Source organism: Triticum aestivum, chromosome 7D, assembly GCF_018294505.1.
Source record: "Triticum aestivum cultivar Chinese Spring chromosome 7D, IWGSC CS RefSeq v2.1, whole genome shotgun sequence".
Classification (NCBI taxonomy): Eukaryota; Viridiplantae; Streptophyta; class Magnoliopsida; order Poales; family Poaceae; genus Triticum; species Triticum aestivum.
This window is the reverse complement of record NC_057814.1, coordinates 33,844,547-33,863,316: the sequence shown is the minus strand read 5'-3', so window position 1 is coordinate 33,863,316 and position 18,770 is coordinate 33,844,547. Positions and strand designations below refer to the sequence as shown.

At 45.3% G+C, this 18,770-nt stretch overlaps 1 protein-coding gene and 1 pseudogene across 1 annotated transcript; one reads left to right on the top strand and one right to left on the bottom strand.

Moving 5' to 3' along the window:
- The window catches only part of LOC123170701 (probable indole-3-pyruvate monooxygenase YUCCA11), a 28,009-nt pseudogene extending 15,809 nt beyond the window's left edge, over positions 1 to 12,200 (bottom strand).
- A 366-nt stretch (positions 12,201 to 12,566) lies between these two features.
- LOC123170700 (zinc finger MYM-type protein 1-like) lies at positions 12,567 to 14,471 on the top strand. Its single transcript, XM_044588499.1, has 3 exons — positions 12,567 to 12,737; positions 13,155 to 14,073; positions 14,150 to 14,471. The coding sequence occupies exons 1-3, from the start codon at positions 12,686 to 12,688 to the stop codon at positions 14,469 to 14,471; spliced, it is 1,293 nt and encodes a 430-aa protein (XP_044444434.1). The 5' UTR covers positions 12,567 to 12,685.
- The last annotated feature ends 4,299 nt before the right edge of the window (positions 14,472 to 18,770 follow it).

Here is an 18,770-nt window from a genome sequence, read left to right as displayed (position 1 = left end):
TCTGTCTTGGAAGTCATGTTGCTAGACAACAATGAACCTACGAGCTATGGAGAAGCAATGGTGGGCCCATATTCCGACGAATGGCTCGAGGCCATAAAATCCGAGCGAGGATCCATGTATAAAAACAAAGTATAGACTTTGGAAGAACTACTTGATGGTCGTAAGGCTGTTGGGTGCAGATGGATTTTAAAAGGAAGACGGACAATGATGGTAAGTGTCACCATTAAGAAAGCTCGACTTATCGTTAAGATGTTTTCCGACAAGTTCAAGGAGTTGACTGCGATGAGACTTTCTCACTCGTAGCGATGCTAAGAGTCTGTTGGAATTATATTAGCAGTTACTGCATTATTTATGAAATCTTGCAGATAGGATGTCAAAACATTGTTTCCGCGATGATTTTCTTGAGGAAAGGTTGTATGCGATACAACCAGAAGGTTTTTGTCAATCCTGAAAGATGCTAACAAGTATGCAAAGCTCCAGCAATCCTTCTAAGGAATGGAGTAAGCATCTCGGAGTTGGAATGTACGCTTTGATGAGATGATCAAAGATTTTGGGTTTATACAAAGTTTTTGATGAGTATATGTTGTTAACATATTGTTGATCAGAAATGATGTAGAATTTTTGGAAAGCATACAGGGTTATTTGAAAAGTGTTTTTCAATGGAAAACCTGGATTAAGCTACGTGAACATTGAGCATCAAGATCTATAAGGATAAATCAAAAAACGCTTAATAGTACTTTCAAATGAATACATACCGTGACAAGATTTTGAAGGAGTTCAAAATAGATCAGCAAAGAAGGAGTTCTTGGCTGTGTTACAAGGTGTGAGTATTGAGTAAGACTCAAGACCTGACCGCAGCAGAAGAGAGAGAAAGGACGAAGGTCGTCCCCTATGCTTTAGACGTAGGCTCTACAGTATGCTATGCTGTGTACCGCACCTGAAGTGTGCCTTGCCATGAGTCAGTCAAGGGGTACAAGAGTGATCCAGGAATGGATCACATGACAACGGTCGAACTTATCCTTAGTAACTAGTGGACTAAGGAATTTTCTCGATTATGGAGGTGGTAAAAGAGCTCGTCGTAAAGGGTTACGTCGATGCAAACTTTGACACTAATCCGGATGCCTTTGAGTAGTAAACCAGATTCGTATAGTAGAGCAGTTATTTGGAATAGCTCCAAGTAGCGCGTGGTAGCTGCATCTATAAGATGACATAGAGATTTGTAAAGCACACACGGATCTGAAAGGTTCAGACCCGTTGACTAATAACCTCTCTCACAAGCGAGATATGAACAAACCCCATGGGTGTTGGATTCATTACAATCACATAGTGATGTGAACTAGATTATTGACTCTAGTGCAAGTGGGAGACTGTTGGAAATATTCCCTAGAGGCAATAATAAAATGGTTATTATTGTATTTCCTTGTTCATGATAATTGTCTATTGTTCATGCTATAATTGTATTAACTGGAAACCGTAATACATGTGTGAATACATAGACCACAACATGTCCCTAGTAAGCCTCTAGTTGACTAGCTCGTTGATCAATAGATGGTTATGGTTTCCTGACCATGGACATTGGATGTCATTGATAACGGGATCACATCATTAGGAGAATGATGTGATGGACAAGACCCAATCCTAAGCATAGCACAAGATCGTGTAGTTCGTTTGCTAAGAGCTTTTCTAATGTCAAGTATCATTTCCTTAGACCATGAGATTGTGCAACTCCCGGATACCGTAGGAATGCTTTGGGTGTACCAAACGTCACAACGTAACTGGGTGGCTATAAAGGTGCACTACAGGTATCTCCGAAAGTATCTGTTGAGTTGGCACGAATCGAGACTGGGATTTGTCACTCCGTATGACGGAGAGGTATCTTTGGGCCCACTCGGTAATGCATCATCATAATGAGCTCAGTGTGACTAAGGAGTTAGTCACGGGATCATGCGTTACGGAACGAGAAAAGAGACTTGCCGGTAACGAGTTTGAACAAGGTATAGGGATACCGACGATCGAATCTCGGGCAAGTAACATACCGATAGACAAAGGGAATTGTATACGGGATTGATTGAATCCCCGATATTGTGGTTCATCCGATGAGATCATCGTGGAACATGTGGGAGCCAATATGGGTATCCAGATCCCACTATTGGTTATTGGCCGGAGAGGTGTCTCGGTCATGTCTGCATGGTTCCCGAACCCGTAGGGTCTACACACTTAAGGTTCGGTGACGCTAGAGTTGTTATGGGAAATAGTATGTGGTTACTGAAGGTTGTTCGGAGTCCCAGATGAGATCCCGGACGTGACGAGGAACTCCAGAATGGTCCGGAGGTGAAGATCAATAAATTGGACAAAGGGTATTGGAGTCCGGAATTGTTCTGGGAGTACCGGGTGACGACCAGCGTGATTGACAGGTGTTTCGGAGGCCCCGGCAAGCGTTGGGGGGCCTTATGGGCCAAGGGGAGGGGGCACACCAGCCCACTAAGGGGCTGTGCGCCCCTCCCAACCCCTCTCACGTAATCTGGAGAGGTGGAGGTGCCTCCCCTAGGGCAACCACCCCTCCCGGCTTGGGGGGCAAGTTTCCTAGGGGTGGGGGCGCCCAAACCCATCTAGGGTTTCCCCTGTGGCCGCCGCCCCTCCCCTAGGGAACCCTAGGGAGCCTCCTCCACCCCCTTCCCCCTATATATAGTGAGGGAGATAGAGGGCAGCCGCACCCCTTCCCTGGCGCAGCCCCTCCCTCCTCCAACTCTTCCTTCTCCTCCGTAGAGCTTGGCGAAGCCCTGCAGGAATACCACAAGCTCCACCACCACGCCGTCGTGCTGCCGGAGTCCTCCCTCAACTTCTCCTCTCCCCTTGCTGGATCAAGAAGGAGGAGACGTCCCCGGGCTGTACGTGTGTTGCGGAGGCACCGTCCGTTCGGCGCAAGATCGGATCTGTTGGAAATATGCCCTAGAGGCAATAATAAATTGGTTATTATTATATTTCCTTGTTCATGATAATCGTTTATTATCCATGCTAGAATTGTATTGATAGGAAACTCAGATACATGTGTGGATACATAGACAACACCATGTCCCTAGTAAGCCTCTAGTTGACTAGCTCGCTGATCACTAGATGGTTACGGTTTCCTGACCATGGACATTGGATGTCGTTGATAACGGGATCACATCATTAGGAGAATGATGTGATGGACAAGACCCAATCCTAAGCCTAGCACAAGATCGTGTAGTTCGTTTGCTCAGAGCTTTTCTAATGTCAAGTATCATTTCCTTAGACCATGAGATTGTGCAACTCCCGGATACCGTAGGAATGCTTTGGGTGTACCAAACGTCACAACTTAACTGGGTGGCTATAAAGGTGCACTACAGGTATCTCCAAAAGTGTCTGTGGGGTTGGCACGAATCGAGACTGGGATTTGTCACTCCGTGTAAACGGAGAGGTATCTCTGGGCCCACTCAGTAGGACATCATCATAATGTGCACAATGTGACCAAGGAGTTGATCACGGGATGATGTGAGTTACGAAACGAGTAAAGAGACTTGCCGGTAACGAGATTGAACAAGGTATCGGGATACCGACGATCGAATCTCGGGCAAGTAACATACCGATTGACAAAGGGAATTGTATACGGGATTGATTGAATCCCCGACATCGTGGTTCATCCAATGAGATCATCGTGGAACATGTGGGAGCCAACATGGGTATCCAGATCCCGCTGTTGGTTATTGGCCGGAGAACGTCTCGGTCATGTCTGCATGGTTCCCGAACCCGTAGGGTCTACACACTTAAGGTTCGATGACGCTAGGGTTATAAAGGAAGTTTGTATGTGGTTACCGAATGTTGTTCGGAGTCCCGGATGAGATCCCGGATGTCACGAGGAGTTCCGGAATGGTCCGGAGGTAAAGATTTATATATAGGAAGTATGGTTTTGGCCACCGGAAGTGTTCCGGGCATCACCGGTAGTGTACCGGGACCACCGGAGGGGTCCGGGTGTCCACCGGGAGGGGCCACGGGCCCCGGAGGCATACATGGGCCAAGTGTGAGAAGGGACCAGCCCCTAGGAGGGCTGGGGCGCCTCCCCACCAAGGCCCATGCGCCTAGAGAGAAGAGGGGGCAAACCCTAGGGCAGATGGGCCCTAAAGGCCCATGCCTGGTGCGCCTCCCTCTCCCCCCCACTTGGCCGCCACCCCAGATGGGGATTGGGGCTACCGCCACCCCTAGGGAGGGAACCCTAGGTGGGGGCACAGCCCTCCCTCCCCCCTATATATAGTGGAGGCAAAGGGGCAGCCCAGCACACGAAGTTCTTCTTCTCTTGGCGCAGCCCTTCCCCTCTTCCATGTCCTCCTCCTCTCCCGCAGCGCTTGGCGAAGCCCTGCGGGATTGCCACGCTCCTCCATCACCACCACGCCGTCGTGCTGCTGCTGGATGGAGTCTTCCCCAACCTCTCCCTCTCTCCTTGCTGGATCAAGGCGTGGGAGACGTCACCGGGCTGCACGTGTGTTGAACGCGGAGGCGCCGTGGTTCGGCGCTTAGATTGGAATCAACCGCGATCTGAATCGCTACGAGTACGACTCCTTCATCCGCGTTCTTGCAACGCTTCCGCATCGCGATCTACAATGGTATGTAGAAGCACTCCCCTTCCCCTCGTTGCTAGATTACTCCATAGATTGATCTTGGTGATGCGTAGAAAATTTTGAATTTCCGCTACGTTCCCCAACAGTGGCATCATGAGCTAGGTCTATGCGTAGTTTCTATGCACGAGTAGAACACAAAGTAGTTGTGGGCGTCGATTTTGTCAATTTACTTTCCGTTACTAGTCTTATCTTGATTCGGCGGCATCGTGGGATGAAGCGGCCCAGACCGACCTTACACGTACTCTTACGTGAGACAGGTTCCACCGACTGACATGCACTAGTTGCATAAGGTGGCTAGCGGGTGTCTGTCTCTCCCACTTTAGTCGAATCGGATTCGATGAAAAGGGTCCTTATGAAGGGTAAATAGAAATTGGCATATCACGTTGTGGCTTTTGCGTAGGTAAGAAACGTTCTTGCTAGAATCCCATAGCAGCCACGTAAAACATGCAACAACAATTAGAGGACGTCTAACTTGTTTTTGCAGGGTATGCTATGTGATGTGATATGGCCAAAAGGATGTGATGAATGATATATGTGATGTATGAGATTGATCATGTTCTTGTAATAGGAATCACGACTTGCATGTCGATGAGTATGACAACCGGCAGGAGCCATAGGAGTTGTCTTAATTTATTGTATGACCTGCGTGTCAATGAAAAACGCCATGTAATTACTTTACTTTATTGCTAACCGTTAGCCATAGTAGTAGAAGTAATAGTTGGCGAGACAACTTCATGAAGACACGATGATGGAGATCATGGTGTCATGCCGGTGACGAAGGTGATCATGCCGCGCCTCGAAGATGGATATCAAAAGGCGCAAGATGATATTGGCCATATCATGTCACTTTATGATTTGCATGTGATGTTTATCATGTTTACATCTTATTTGCTTAGAACGACGGTAGCATAAATAAGATGATCCCTCACTAAAATTTCAAGAGAAGTGTTCCCCCTAACTGTGCACCGTTGCGAAGGTTCGTTGTTTCGAAGCACCACGTGATGATCGGGTGTGATAGATTCTAACGTTCGAATACAACGGGTGTTGACGAGCCTAGCATGTACAGACATGGCCTCGGAACACATGTGAAACACTTAGGTTGACTTGACGAGCCTAGCATGTACAGACATGGCCTCGGAACACAAGAGATCTAAAGATCGAACATGAGTCGTATAGTAGATGCGATCAACATGGAGATGTTCACCGATGATGAGTAGTCCGTCTCACGTGATGATCGGACACGGCCTAGTTTGACTCGGATCATGTATCACTTAGATGACTAGAGGGATGTCTATCTGAGTGGGAGTACATTAATCTGATGAACTCAATTATCATGAACATAGTCAAAAGGTCTTTGCAAATTATGTCATAGCTTGCGCTTTAGTTGTACTGTTTAAGATATGTTCCTAGAGAAAATTTAGTTGAAAGTTGATAGTAGCAATTATGCGGACTGGGTCCGTAAACTGAGGATTGTCCTCATTGCTGCACAGAAGGCTTATGTCCTTAATGCACCGCTCGGTGTGCTGAACCTCAGCGTCGTTTGTAGATGTTGCGAAACATCTGACATACACGTTTTTGATGACTACGTGATAGTTCAGTGCGTAATGCTAACGGTTTAGAATTGTGGCACCAAAGACGGTTTTGAAACGTCGCAGAACATATGAGATGTTCCGAAGACTGAAATTAGGATTTCAGACTAGTGCCCACGTCAAGAGGTATGAGACCTCTAACAAGTTTCTTAAGCCTGCAGACTAAGGGAGAAAAGCTCAATCGTTGAGCATGTGCTCAGATTGTGTGAGTACCACAATCGCTTAAATCGAGTGGGAGTTAATCTTCCAGATGAGATAGTGATGGTTCTCCATAGTCATTGCCACCAAGCTATTAGAGCTTCGTGATGAACTATAACATATCAGGGATAGACATGATGATCCTTGAGCAACTCGCGATGTTTGACACCGCGAAAGTAGAAATCAAGAAGGAGCATCAATTGTTGATGGTTAGTAAAACCACTAGTTTCTAGAAGGGCAAGGGCAAAAAGGGATACTTCATGAAACAACAAATCATTTGCTGCTCTAGTGAAGAATCCCAAGGTTGAACCCAAACCCGAGACTAAGTGCTTCTGTAATGAGGGGAACGGTCACTGAAGCAGAACTACCCTAGATACTAGGTAGATGAGAAGGCAGGCAAGGTCGAAAGAAGTATATTGGATATACATTATATGAATGTGTACTTTACTAGTACTCCTAGCAGCACCAGGGTATTAGATACCGGTTCGGTTGCTAAGTGTTAGTAACTCGAAATAAAAGCTGCGGAATAAATGGAGACTAGCTAAAGGTGAGATGACGATATGTGTTGGAAGTGTTTCCAAGGTTGATGTGATCAAGCATCACATGTTCCCTCTACCATCGAGATTGGTGTTAAACCTAAATAATTGTTATTTGGTGTTTGCGTTGAGCATAAACATGATTGGATTATGTTTATCGCAATACGGTTATTTATTTAAGGAGAATAATGGTTACTCTGTTTATTTGAATAATACCTTCAATGGTCTTGCACCTAAAATAAATCTCGATCGCAGTGATACACATGTTCGTGCCAAAAGATATAAAATAGTAATGATAGTACCACATACTTGTGGCACTGCCATTTGAATCATATTGGTATAGAACGCATGAAGAAGCTCCATGTTGATGGATCTTTGGACTCACTCGTTTTGAAAAGATTGAGACATGCGAACCATGTCTATTGGTGTATATGCATGAAGAAACTCCATGCAGATGGATCGTTTGGACTCACTTGATTTTGAATCACTTGAGACATGCAAATCATACCACATGGGCAAGATGACTGAAAGGCCTCGTTTTCAGTAAGATGGAACAAGAGAGCAACTTGTTGGAAGTAATACATTTGATGTGTGTAGTCCAATGAGTGCTGAGGCACGCAGTGGATATCGATATGTTCTTACTTCACAGATGATTTGAGTAGATGCTGAGAATATTTACTTGATGAAACACAAGTCTGAATTATTGAAAGGTTCAAGTAATTTCAGAGTGAAGTTGAAGATCGTCGTGACAAGAGGATAAAATGTCTATGATATGATCATAGAGATATCTGAGTTACGAGTTTGGCACACAATTAAAACATTGTGGAAAGTGTTTCACAATTAATACCGCCTGGAACACCACAGTGTGATGGTATGTCCGAACATCATAACTGCACCCTATTGGATATGGTGCATACCATGATGTCTCGTATCGAATTACCACTATCGTTTATGGGTTAGGCATTAGAGACAACCACATTCACTTTAAATAGGGCACCACGCAATTCCGTTGAGACGACACCGTTTAGAGAAACCTAAGTTGTCGTTTCTTAAAAGTTTGGGGCTGCGACGCTTATGTGAAAAAGTTTCAGGCTGATAAGCTCGAACCCAAAGCGGATAAATGCATCTTCATAGAATACCCAAAAACAGTTGGGTATACCTCCTATTTCAGATCTGGAAGCAAAAGTAATTGCTTCTAGAAACGGGTCCTTTCTCGAGGAAAAGTTTCTCTCGAAAGAATTGAGTGGGAGGATGGTGGAGACTTGATAAGGTTATTGAACCGACACTTCAACTAGCGTGTAGCAGGGCACAGGAAGTTGTTCCTGTGGCACCTACACCAATTGAAGTGGAAGCTCATGATAGTGATCATGAAACTTCGGATCAAGTCACTACCAAACCTCGTAGGACGACGAGGATGCGTACTACTTCAGAGTGGTACGTGATTCTGTCTTGGAAGTCATGTTGCTAGACAACAATGAACCTACGAGCTATGGAGAAGCAATGGTGGGCCCATATTCCGACGAATGGCTCGAGGCCATAAAATCCGAGAGAGGATCCATGTACTTAACGGTCGTAAGGATGTTGGGTGCAGATGGATTTTAAAAGGAAGACAGACAATAATGGTAAGTGTCACCATTAAGAAAGCTCGGCTTGTCATTAAAATGTTTTCCGACAAGTTCAAGGAGTTGACTACGATGTCACTCGTAGCGATGCTAAGAGTCTGTTGGAATTGTATTAGCAGTCTTGCAGAAGGATGTCAAACCATTGTTTCCTCGAAGATTTTCTTGAGGAAAGGTTGTATGTGATACAACCAGAAGGTTTTTGTCAATCCTGAAAGATGCTAACAAATGTGCAAAGCTCCAGCAATCCTTCTAAGGACTGGAGTTAGCATCTCGGAGTTGGAATGTATGCTTTGATGAGATGATCAAAGACTTTGGGTTTATACAAAGTTTGTTAGAAACTTGTATTTACAATAAAGTGAGTGGGAGCGCTACAACATTTCTGGTAAGTATATGTGAATGACATATTGTTGATCCGAAATGATGTAGAATTTCTGGAAAGCATAAAGGGTTGTTTGAAAGGAGTTTTTCAAAGGAAGACCTGGATAAAGCTGCTTACATATTGGGCATCAAGATCCATAGAGATAGATCAAGACGCCCGATGATACTTTCAAAGAACATACACCTTGACATGATTTTGAAAGAGTTCAAAATAGATCAGCAAAGAAGGAGTTCTTGGCTGTGCTACAAGGTGTGAGTATTGAGTAAGACTCAAGACCTGACCACATCAGAAGAGAGAGAAAGGACGAAGGTCGTCCCCTATGCTTTAGACGTAGGCTCTACAGTATGCTATGCTGTGTACCGCACATGAAGTGTGCCTTGCCATGAGTTGGTCAAGGGGTACAATGGTGATCCGGTGATGGATCACATGACATCGGTCGAACTTATCCTTAGTATCTAGTGGACTAAGGAATTTTCTCGATTATGGAGGTGAAAAGGAGTTCGTCGTAAAGGGTTACGTCGATGCAAACTTTGACACTAATCCGGATGACTCTGAGTAGCAAACCGGATTCGTATAGTAGAGCAGTTATTTGAAATGGCTCCAAATAGCGCGTGGTAGCATCCACAAGATGACATAGATTTTCGTAAAGCACACACGGATCTGAAAGGTTCAGACCCGTTGACTAATAACCTCTCTCACAAGTATAACATGATCAAACCAGAACTCATTGAGTGTTAATCACATAGTGATGTGAACTAGATTGTTGACTCTAGTAAACTCTTTGGATGTTGGTCACATGGTGATGTGACCTGTGAGTGTTAATCACACGGTGATGTGAACTAGATTATTGACTCTAGTGCAAGTGGGAGACTGTTGGAAATATGCCCTAGAGGCAATAATAAATTGGTTATTATTATATTTCCTTGTTCATGATAATCGTTTATTATCCATGCTAGAATTGTATTGATAGGAAACTCAGATACATGTGTGGATACATAGACAACACCATGTCCCTAGTAAGCCTCTAGTTGACTAGCTCGTTGATCAATAGATGGTTACGGTTTCCTGACCATGGACATTGGATGTCGTTGATAACGGGATCACATCATTAGGAGAATGATGTGATGGACAAGACCCAATCCTAAGCCTAGCACAAGATCGTGTAGTTCGTTTGCTCAGAGCTTTTCTAATGTCAAGTATCATTTCCTTAGACCATGAGATTGTGCAACTCCCGGATACCGTAGGAATGCTTTGGGTGTACCAAACGTCACAACGTAACTGGGTGGCTATAAAGGTGCACTACAGGTATCTCCGAAAGTGTCTGTTGGGTTGGCACGAATCGAGACTGGGATTTGTCACTCCGTGTAAAGGGAGAGGTATCTCTGGGCCCACTCGGTAGGACATTATCATAATGTGCACAATGTGAACAAGGAGTTGATCACGGGATGATGTGAGTTACGGAACGAGTAAAGAGACTTGCCGGTAACGAGATTGAACAAGGTATCGGGATACCGACGATCGAATCTCGGGCAAGTAACATACTGATTGACAAAGGGAATTGTATACGGGATTGATTGAATCCCCGACATCGTGGTTCATCCGATGAGATCATCGTCGAACATGTGGGAGCCAACATGGGTATCCAGATCCCGCTGTTGGTTATTGGCCGGAGAACGTCTCGGTCATGTCTGCATGGTTCCCGAACCCGTAGGGTCTACACACTTAAGGTTCGATGACGCTAGGGTTATAAAGGAAGTTTGTATGTGGTTACCAAATGTTGTTCGGAGTCCCGGATGAGATCCCGGACGTCACGAGGAGTTCCGGAATGGTTCGGAGGTAAAGATTTATATATAGGAAGTATGGTTTTGGCCACCGGAAGTGTTCCGGGCATCACCGGTAGTGTACCGGGACCACCGGAGGGGTCCGGGGGTCCACCGAGACGGGCCACGGGCCCCGGAGGCATACATGGGCCAAGTGTGAGAAGGGACCAGCCCCTAGGTGGGCTGGGGCGCCTCCCCACCAAGGCCCATGCGCCTAGAGAGAAGAGGGGGCAAACCCTAGGGCAGATGGGCCCTAAAGGCCCATGCCTGGTGCGCCTCCCTTCCCCCCCACTTGGCCGCCACCCCAGATGGGGATTGGGGCTGCCGTCACCCCTAGGGAGGGAACCCTAGGTGGGGGCACAGCCCTCCCTCTCCCCCTATATATAGTGGAGGCAAAGGGGCAGCCCAACACACGAAGTTCTTCTTCTCTTGGCGCAGCCCTTCCCCTCTTCCATGTCCTCCTCCTCTCCCGCAGTGCTTGGCGAAGCCCTGCGGGATTGCCACGCTCCTCCATCACCACCACACCGTCGTGCTGCTGCTGGATGGAGTCTTCCCCAACCTCTCCCTCTCTCCTTGCTGGATCAAGGCGTGGGAGACGTCACCGGGCTGCACGTGTGTTGAACGCGGAGGCGCCGTGGTTCGGCACTTAGATCGGAATCAACCGCGATCTGAATCGCTACGAGTACGACTCCTTCATCCGCGTTCTTGCAACGCTTCCGCATCACGATCTACAATGGTATGTAGATGCACTCCCCTTCCCCTCGTTGCTAGATTACTCCATAGATTGATCTTGGTGATGCGTAGAAAATTTTGAATTTCCGCTACGTTCCCCAACAGGATCTTCCGCGACTTGAATCGCCACGAGTACGACTCCATCAACCGCGTTCTTGTAACGCTTCCGCTTAGCGATCTTCAAGGGTATGAAGATGCACTCCCTCTCTCTCGTTGCTAGCATCTCCTAGATTGATCTTGGTGACACGTAGGAAAATTTTGAATTATTACTACGTTCCCCAAGCCTCCATTCCGGGTTGCCGCACCCGACGACGAACACTTCCTTTCCCCGCATACCCTTGGCGGACCGGTACTCACTGGCATGGATGGCCCCGCCGGGGAACGTGTCCAGCACGGGCACCTCGGGCTCTCCCCCATGGCCACCATGAGGTACCTCGCCACGTACCACTCCGCGTCGCCGGTGCAGAGGTGGACGACCTCCACTTCCCACCAGTCGTCCACGAAGCACGCGGAGCAGACCTCGCGGCGGAGGCGGAGGCGCGCGCGCACGGCGAAGCGGTCGGCATAGGCGTCGAGGTAGCGGACGAAGTGGTCGCGGGGGAGGTAGGCCGGCGCGTCGTCGGCGTGCGGCAGGTGGATTGAGCTCTCATGCAAGAGCCAACCTCTACGTGTGCTCCTAGGTAAAAACATTTAATGAGAGGAAAGAGATAGAGAGAAGGTGAAAAAAGTTGTGAACTCTTAGCCAACCTTATAGCCAGCTCTATTGTATAAGTAAGTAATAATGCTAACTCTTGATGACATGTCATGTCTATATAGCCAGCAGTCAGTGGCGGAGGCACCGCCCAGCACTTGCCCGGGCTCGCTTGTCCTGGACAGTAGCGATCGATCCAAATTCTAAAGGGCAAAACACGTTCCGTGGGTTGGTTCACACGGGCAAAAAAAATGGGCCTTCGATTCTCACAGCGGCCGAATACAGCAGTCTGCAGCCCAAGCCGATGCAGAAGACACGCGAGCGAGCCAGGGATCGATCGCTCGACGAACTCCCTGTCTCTTCGTTTTCTCACAGGCGGCGAGCGCATGGACTTGGACTGGCGGCTGGCACTACTGCCCTTGACGGCTAGACGCACGGCCGGCGGCGAGCGGACGCGACGCTCCCAGGCAGTGTACTCGTCCGGATGTCGCGTCGTCCCTCAACCCCCTCCTTCTCATTCGCTCCGGCTTCGTTCGGTAAAAATCCTCCATCAGAATTAGGGTTAGCCGGCTAGGGATTCTCATCTCTGAATAATTGGTGGGTAGGGAATGAATTGTTCATTGGTTCTTGCAGAATTAATTGGAAGGAGAGCTTGTTGTGCCAGCTCACATTACTGAACATCTTGAAGTAGAACTGTAGAAGGGAAGATAAAATAGATTACAGATTACGCTGTGCTTATTTTTAGGTCAGGACCTCCTAACGTTTTGATCCACATATGATTTTCCTCAACATACCATGTATAAGTATTTAGTTTCAAGTCAATTAATCTGTAGTAGAACTAACTAACTAGCAACTACTTTCAAGTAGTTCTGTACTATGAACCTGTCACTTGTAGCTCATTTTCTTATTTACTTGTTTAACAACTAACCTCAAACTTTATCATTAAATTTCAGAAATGAGGAGGTTCTTGATTGATAGAGCAAGCACTGAAAATGTGAATGGTGTGCAATCGGAAAAAGAAGTGGAGGCACAACCACCTCCTAACATTGCCAATGAATTTAGTCCAAATGATATTGAGCGCGATCCAGGAAAGAGGAAACAAATTTGTGAGTATCCTCCTAATATTCAAGATCAAGTGAGAAGAGCATATGTATTGAAGGGTCCAATGCAACCAGATTTGAATAAATTTCCTCGTACTGAATTTGGAAGTTCACGTTCATCAAGAGCATTTTCTAAATCTTGGTACAAAAAGCATTCATGGATTGAATACAGTGAGTGGAAGAAGGCAGCTTATTGTTTTTATTGCTTTCTCTTTAAGCAACCTGGAGGGCCTGTGCACTTTGGTTATGATGTATTCACCAAAGAAGGATTCACTGATTGGAAGCATGCATCTAAAGCCTTCAAAGATCATATTGGTGGTCCTGGTAGTAAGCACAACTATTGCGTCAAGCATTATGATGATTATAATAATCAGAGACAAAGTGTGGCAAGCAATTTTGCTAGAACAAACAAGGAATCAGAAGAAATGTATAAGATCCGCTTGACTTGTTCTGTAAGTTGTTCAAGATATCTCATCGGACAAGGCTTGGCTTTCCGTGGACATGATGAATCCTCTACTTCTCTGAACAAGGGGAATTTTAGAGAGATGATAGATTTGGAAAAGATTAAAAATGAACAAGTGAGAGATGCTTTTTACCGTGGTGGAAGAAATTGCACAATGACATCTGGTGACATTCAAAAGGAGCTTGCAATGTGTTGTGCACATGAAGTTACCAAGAGGATCATGGCTGAACTTGGTGATAAACAATTCTCTGTGCTTATTGATGGATCGCGTGATATATTTGTGAAAGAGCAAATGGCAGTGATGTTGAGGTTAGTAATTTCTCTTTCCTTATTATTTGCTTGCCACTTATTCTCTATGTTGTCAACTAACCTTGTTTTTATATAGGTTTTTGAATGACAAAGGAAAGGTTGTGGAACGATTTATTGCTCTGCATCATGTCAAAGATACTACATCTGAGGCACTAAAGAATGCTCTTTATGCAATTCTTGATCATTATAAGTTACCTATTTCAAGGATACGAGGGCAAGGATATGATGGTGCTTCAAATATGAGAGGCGAGTTTAATGGTTTGCAGAGAAATATCATAGATGAAAACCCTTTTGCTTTCTATGTTCATTGCTATGCTCATCGTTTGCAGTTGGTGGTTGTCTCTGTTGCTAGTAGTTGCTCATCTATTCATGATTTCTTTGAGTACATCTACTTGTGATGATGTTCAAAGTTTGGCCATGAAGATGGTTGAAACTGAGAAACATTTGGTATTTCCATTGGTATACAAACTTATTAAGTTGGCGTTGATATTGCCGGTGTCAACGGCATCTGTTGAGAGAGCTTTTTCAGCAATGAAGATTATCAAGACTAGACTGCGTAGTAAGATCAATAATGAATGGTTCAATGACTTGATGATATGTTACACTGAGCGGGAATTATTCAAGTCAGTTGATGATAAGGATATTATTCGAACATTTATTGCAATGAGATCTCGGAAAGGGCATTTGCCTCGTGATTTTCTTTAGTGCCTTGTCGGTATGTTTCATCTAACCATCTACACTCTTGCATGCTTTCGATTTCAGATCTCACAACAAAATTTATTTAGTTACAAATACATTTTTATACTGTAGTGCCTTCTAGGACCTTTGCAAACATGGCGAGTTTGCCTCTACGCAATGCTGATTGTATGCCCGTCTTTTGGCAAAAATGAACAAGTGAGAGATGCTTTTGACCGTGGTGGAAGAAACTGCACGATCACATCTAGTGACATATGGTATGGCGAGTTTTACTCTATGCAAGGCTCGCTATGTATTTTGTTGTTGTCATGTATGCACTTTATTTGGTCTATGAAGTGGATATTGATATATTAGCTCACTTTAAAATTAAATGTTTTGTGACTATTATGGTTCTGTTTTCATTTGATTATTAATGCGGATTTGTTATTCCGAAGCTTGGTGGTATAGTATATGTTGTGTATTTGAATACCTGATTTTTTATTTCTAGATCATACGCTTAGGCTTAACTTGCCCAGGCTTCACAAAATTTCTAGCTCCGCCATTGCCAGCAGTTGGCTATACTATTAACCATGGTCTTATGATGGGATGTGCCCTAAGCGCATGCAACTACTGTTATGAAGAAGCATCCGGCGGCGGCGGTGGCTGGCATTAAATTACAAGTGTGTAACCAACTAGATGAGTGTTCAAGATTTCTAGGCTCCAAACCTGATTACACCCACCTGCTCGCTCGCGTGTTCGACCAATTTGTTTGCCTACAGTTCAGCCGCATAATGAGGACCGAATAAACCAAAACAAATCTCTTGTCTTCTCTTTGGCAAAAAATAATAATTCCTCTTTTGGCGTGAAATTTCATCGTCATCAAATAAAGATACGTCTTCTCCTTTACTATGATCCTAGTATATGGGCAACACTGAAGCAAGATCAGCTTATTTTACCCAACGCAACACAGTCCTCTCCTCTCTTGGCAATTAAATTCAGAAGGCAGAAGATTATTTTACCCAACACAACACAGTCCTCTCCTCTCTTAGCAATTCAATTCAGAAAGCAGAAGATTCAGCCCGCCGTCGACAATTACATCGGATTGATTCACAACCTGAACCACAACAGTTTGCAGCTCATAAACTGATTGATTCATCTAAGAAGAAAGCATTTCCAAAACACATACACCTCTCCTATAGTAGTAATAGTAATAGAGACCATGTTACCAAGCGCCCTTTGAACAAGGCAACACCCCCTCCCTATGATTCCTAAGTAAACAAAGGGAGCAAACACCAGCAAGTTTTCTCATAGACAACTTCTTATTTATTTCTTTCCCCCACACAGGATTACAAAAGCTAAATTTCCAGGATTCGAGGCCCCTGCTTTATCACGAAAGCAAAAGGATCCAAACCAAAACAAAATTCGCTCCCACTACAAGCAAGCATCCAAACCCAACAAAACGCTACAGGACTACCAAAAAAACGAGTAAAATGGAAACTCCCATCCACTGCGCCATCCGTACGCCTCCAATACTGAGCTCTTGTGGCTCATCGACAACAGCCAGGACGCATACCCATTGCTGTAGCTGTATTTCCCGTTCCCATTCCTCCAAGACGGCTGCTCTTGCTTCATCCTCCCGACCGGCGCCGACGCGAATGACAGCGGCGAGTACAACGACGAGCAGCTGCCAGCCTCACACTTGAAGCTTAGGTTTCCACCGGACCCGGTCCCAGAGCTCGTGTCATCGACACACTTCCTTGTTCCTGCTACAGGCGCACCACCACCGTCCCTTCCCTGGAAGCTCAGGAACTGTTGCAAATGAGCAGGTCGGCAACATGCCCAGCTTTCGCAAATGAGCTTTGTAACACAAGAATAATGACATGTGTCCGGTAAAAAACATAAACACATCAATCTCCAAAAAAGATAGGTACTAATATGGTTTATTGCTATTCATGAGTCATATCATTGGCGTACAATACATCAAAAGGAAAGAACCAGGTCCCCGCGAATTACAACGTTGAATGCAAAATTGATAGCTCACTACTAGAAAAAGGGTCAAATGTGAGACACATCAGTGCCGGTTTGCATTTGAGCCGGCACTAATGTGTCCATTAGTGCCGGTTCAAATGGCTAGGCGGGAGGAGATCTTTAGTACCGGTTCGGGGCGAACCTTTAGTACCGGTTCATGCCACGAACCGGTCCTAAAGAGAATGACGCCCGGCCAGCACCTTTAGTACCAGTTCGTGGCACGAAGCGGTAGTAAAGAGGTTGTGGCAGGCTGTTTTTAGTCCCACCTCGCTCCCCTAGCACTGGTAGAAAAAAGCCCTTTAGTCCCGGTTCGCAACAGCCTTTAGTCCCGGCTGTGCAACCGGGACTAAATATGCGCGACTAAAGACCCCCCCCTTTAGTCGCGCCTCTTACGGACCGCGACTAAAGGCTTTAGTCCCGGTTCTTGTGGCTGACCGGGACTAAAGGCCCGTCCACGTGGACGCCCGTGGTCCGTCGGGGCGGAGGACCTTTAGTCCCGGTTCTCGTGGCCACCCGGGACTAAAGGGCTCCTCCGCAGGTTTAGGGTTTTAGCCCCCCTAAACCTGGTTTCTTTTTAGTTTGGAGTGTTTTATTTCTTTTATATTATATTTTGTGTTTTATTTTAATTTTGATAAAGTTTCAGTACACATATTCTACGCTACTATATACATGCATATGAAATTTCAAACAAGAAGAATTCAAGAGGAATATATAATATATATTCAATCTCGGGTGACCATATACAACTTCGAACAAGTTTCCATACACAATTAGGATGGATGACCATATACAACTTCGTACAAGTTTCAATCTCGGGTATGCATATAAATTTCTTCGTCCTCGGTATAGTGTTCTCCTTTAGGATTGATGACTTCCCTCATGAAAAATCCTGCTAATTCTTCTTGAATTGGTCGGAAGCGAGCTTCTGGACTAAGCCTCCTCCGCAAGTTATCCGTCGCGTTCCGCACGCTATCCGATGCCTTCCGCTCAGAGGTGTGTCTCCGGATGTTCTCACAAACATAGTATCCACATAGATTGGTCCCCGGTGGCTGCTTATCCACATTAACTAACCTTCTGAAATCTAGCTCATGTTTGAATTCACCGACAATTTCTTCTGAGAACCGTCTCCAAACCCTACAGGGCAAAGAAAATTAAATGAACAAGGGAGTTATTAGTTACTTGATATTAGGAAATGAACGAAAGAGACCGATCGATATAGAGCTCAAATGATTGAAAATAATTACTTTTGCAGCATTTTTCTCATGTCGGCCCAACGCTTTGGATCCGAATCCATAGAGTCCATGATTAGAACTCTGGAGGTGTGAAGTTCAATATTTAGCAGAATCCAGTGGAACCTGCGGACACGTTACATGCACAGTCATGCATAACTCATCGATTAGACATACCATGCATGGAGTAAACAAAAGAGAATGGGCACAAGAGAGAAACACTCACCCAAAATGGTAAGGAAATAGAATATGACTTTTGAGTTGATGCTTTCTAAGAAACTTGTACAAGTCTTTCTCCACGTCTTCGGGGTGATGTTGTAACACATGTCCATTAACGATATGTGGGTCAATGAACCCAACATCATGGATGTTTCTTATTTTGCATTCCCAAATCTTCAATCTGCATAATAGCGTACGCAACAATATAGTTAGGACAATATATATATATATATAGTGCAGGCAATGAAGAACGAGATGAGGTAGAAATAAATCACTTACAGAACGTAGCAACTCAGCATAGATTTGTCGAGGTCGCGCAGATTGAACAGCTGGAACAATTCACTCATATGAACTTCTACAGAGTACCGTTTGGTGTGATGCTCATCTGTAACATCCGCATAAATATATTCTTTGTCGGCCCATGTTATGAATTGCTTGTACCAACGTAGCAGATTTCGCATTTGTGGTGGTAGACTCTTTTCCCGCGCAGGCTCGACGAGAGGCCCATTCCGCACATATTGTAATGCTATCTCACATACTGGCGCA

Excerpts from the sequence above, each read along its gene's own strand:
- LOC123170700 (XM_044588499.1), top strand. The coding sequence starts at position 12,686 with ATGTCGCGTCGTCCCTCAACCCCCTCCTTCTCATTCGCTCCGGCTTCG. Across the intron at positions 12,738-13,154 it reads ATTCGCTCCGGCTTCGTTCG|AAATGAGGAGGTTCTTGATT; the intron begins GTAAAAATCCTC and ends ATTAAATTTCAG. Across the intron at positions 14,074-14,149 it reads CAAATGGCAGTGATGTTGAG|GTTTTTGAATGACAAAGGAA; the intron begins GTTAGTAATTTC and ends GTTTTTATATAG.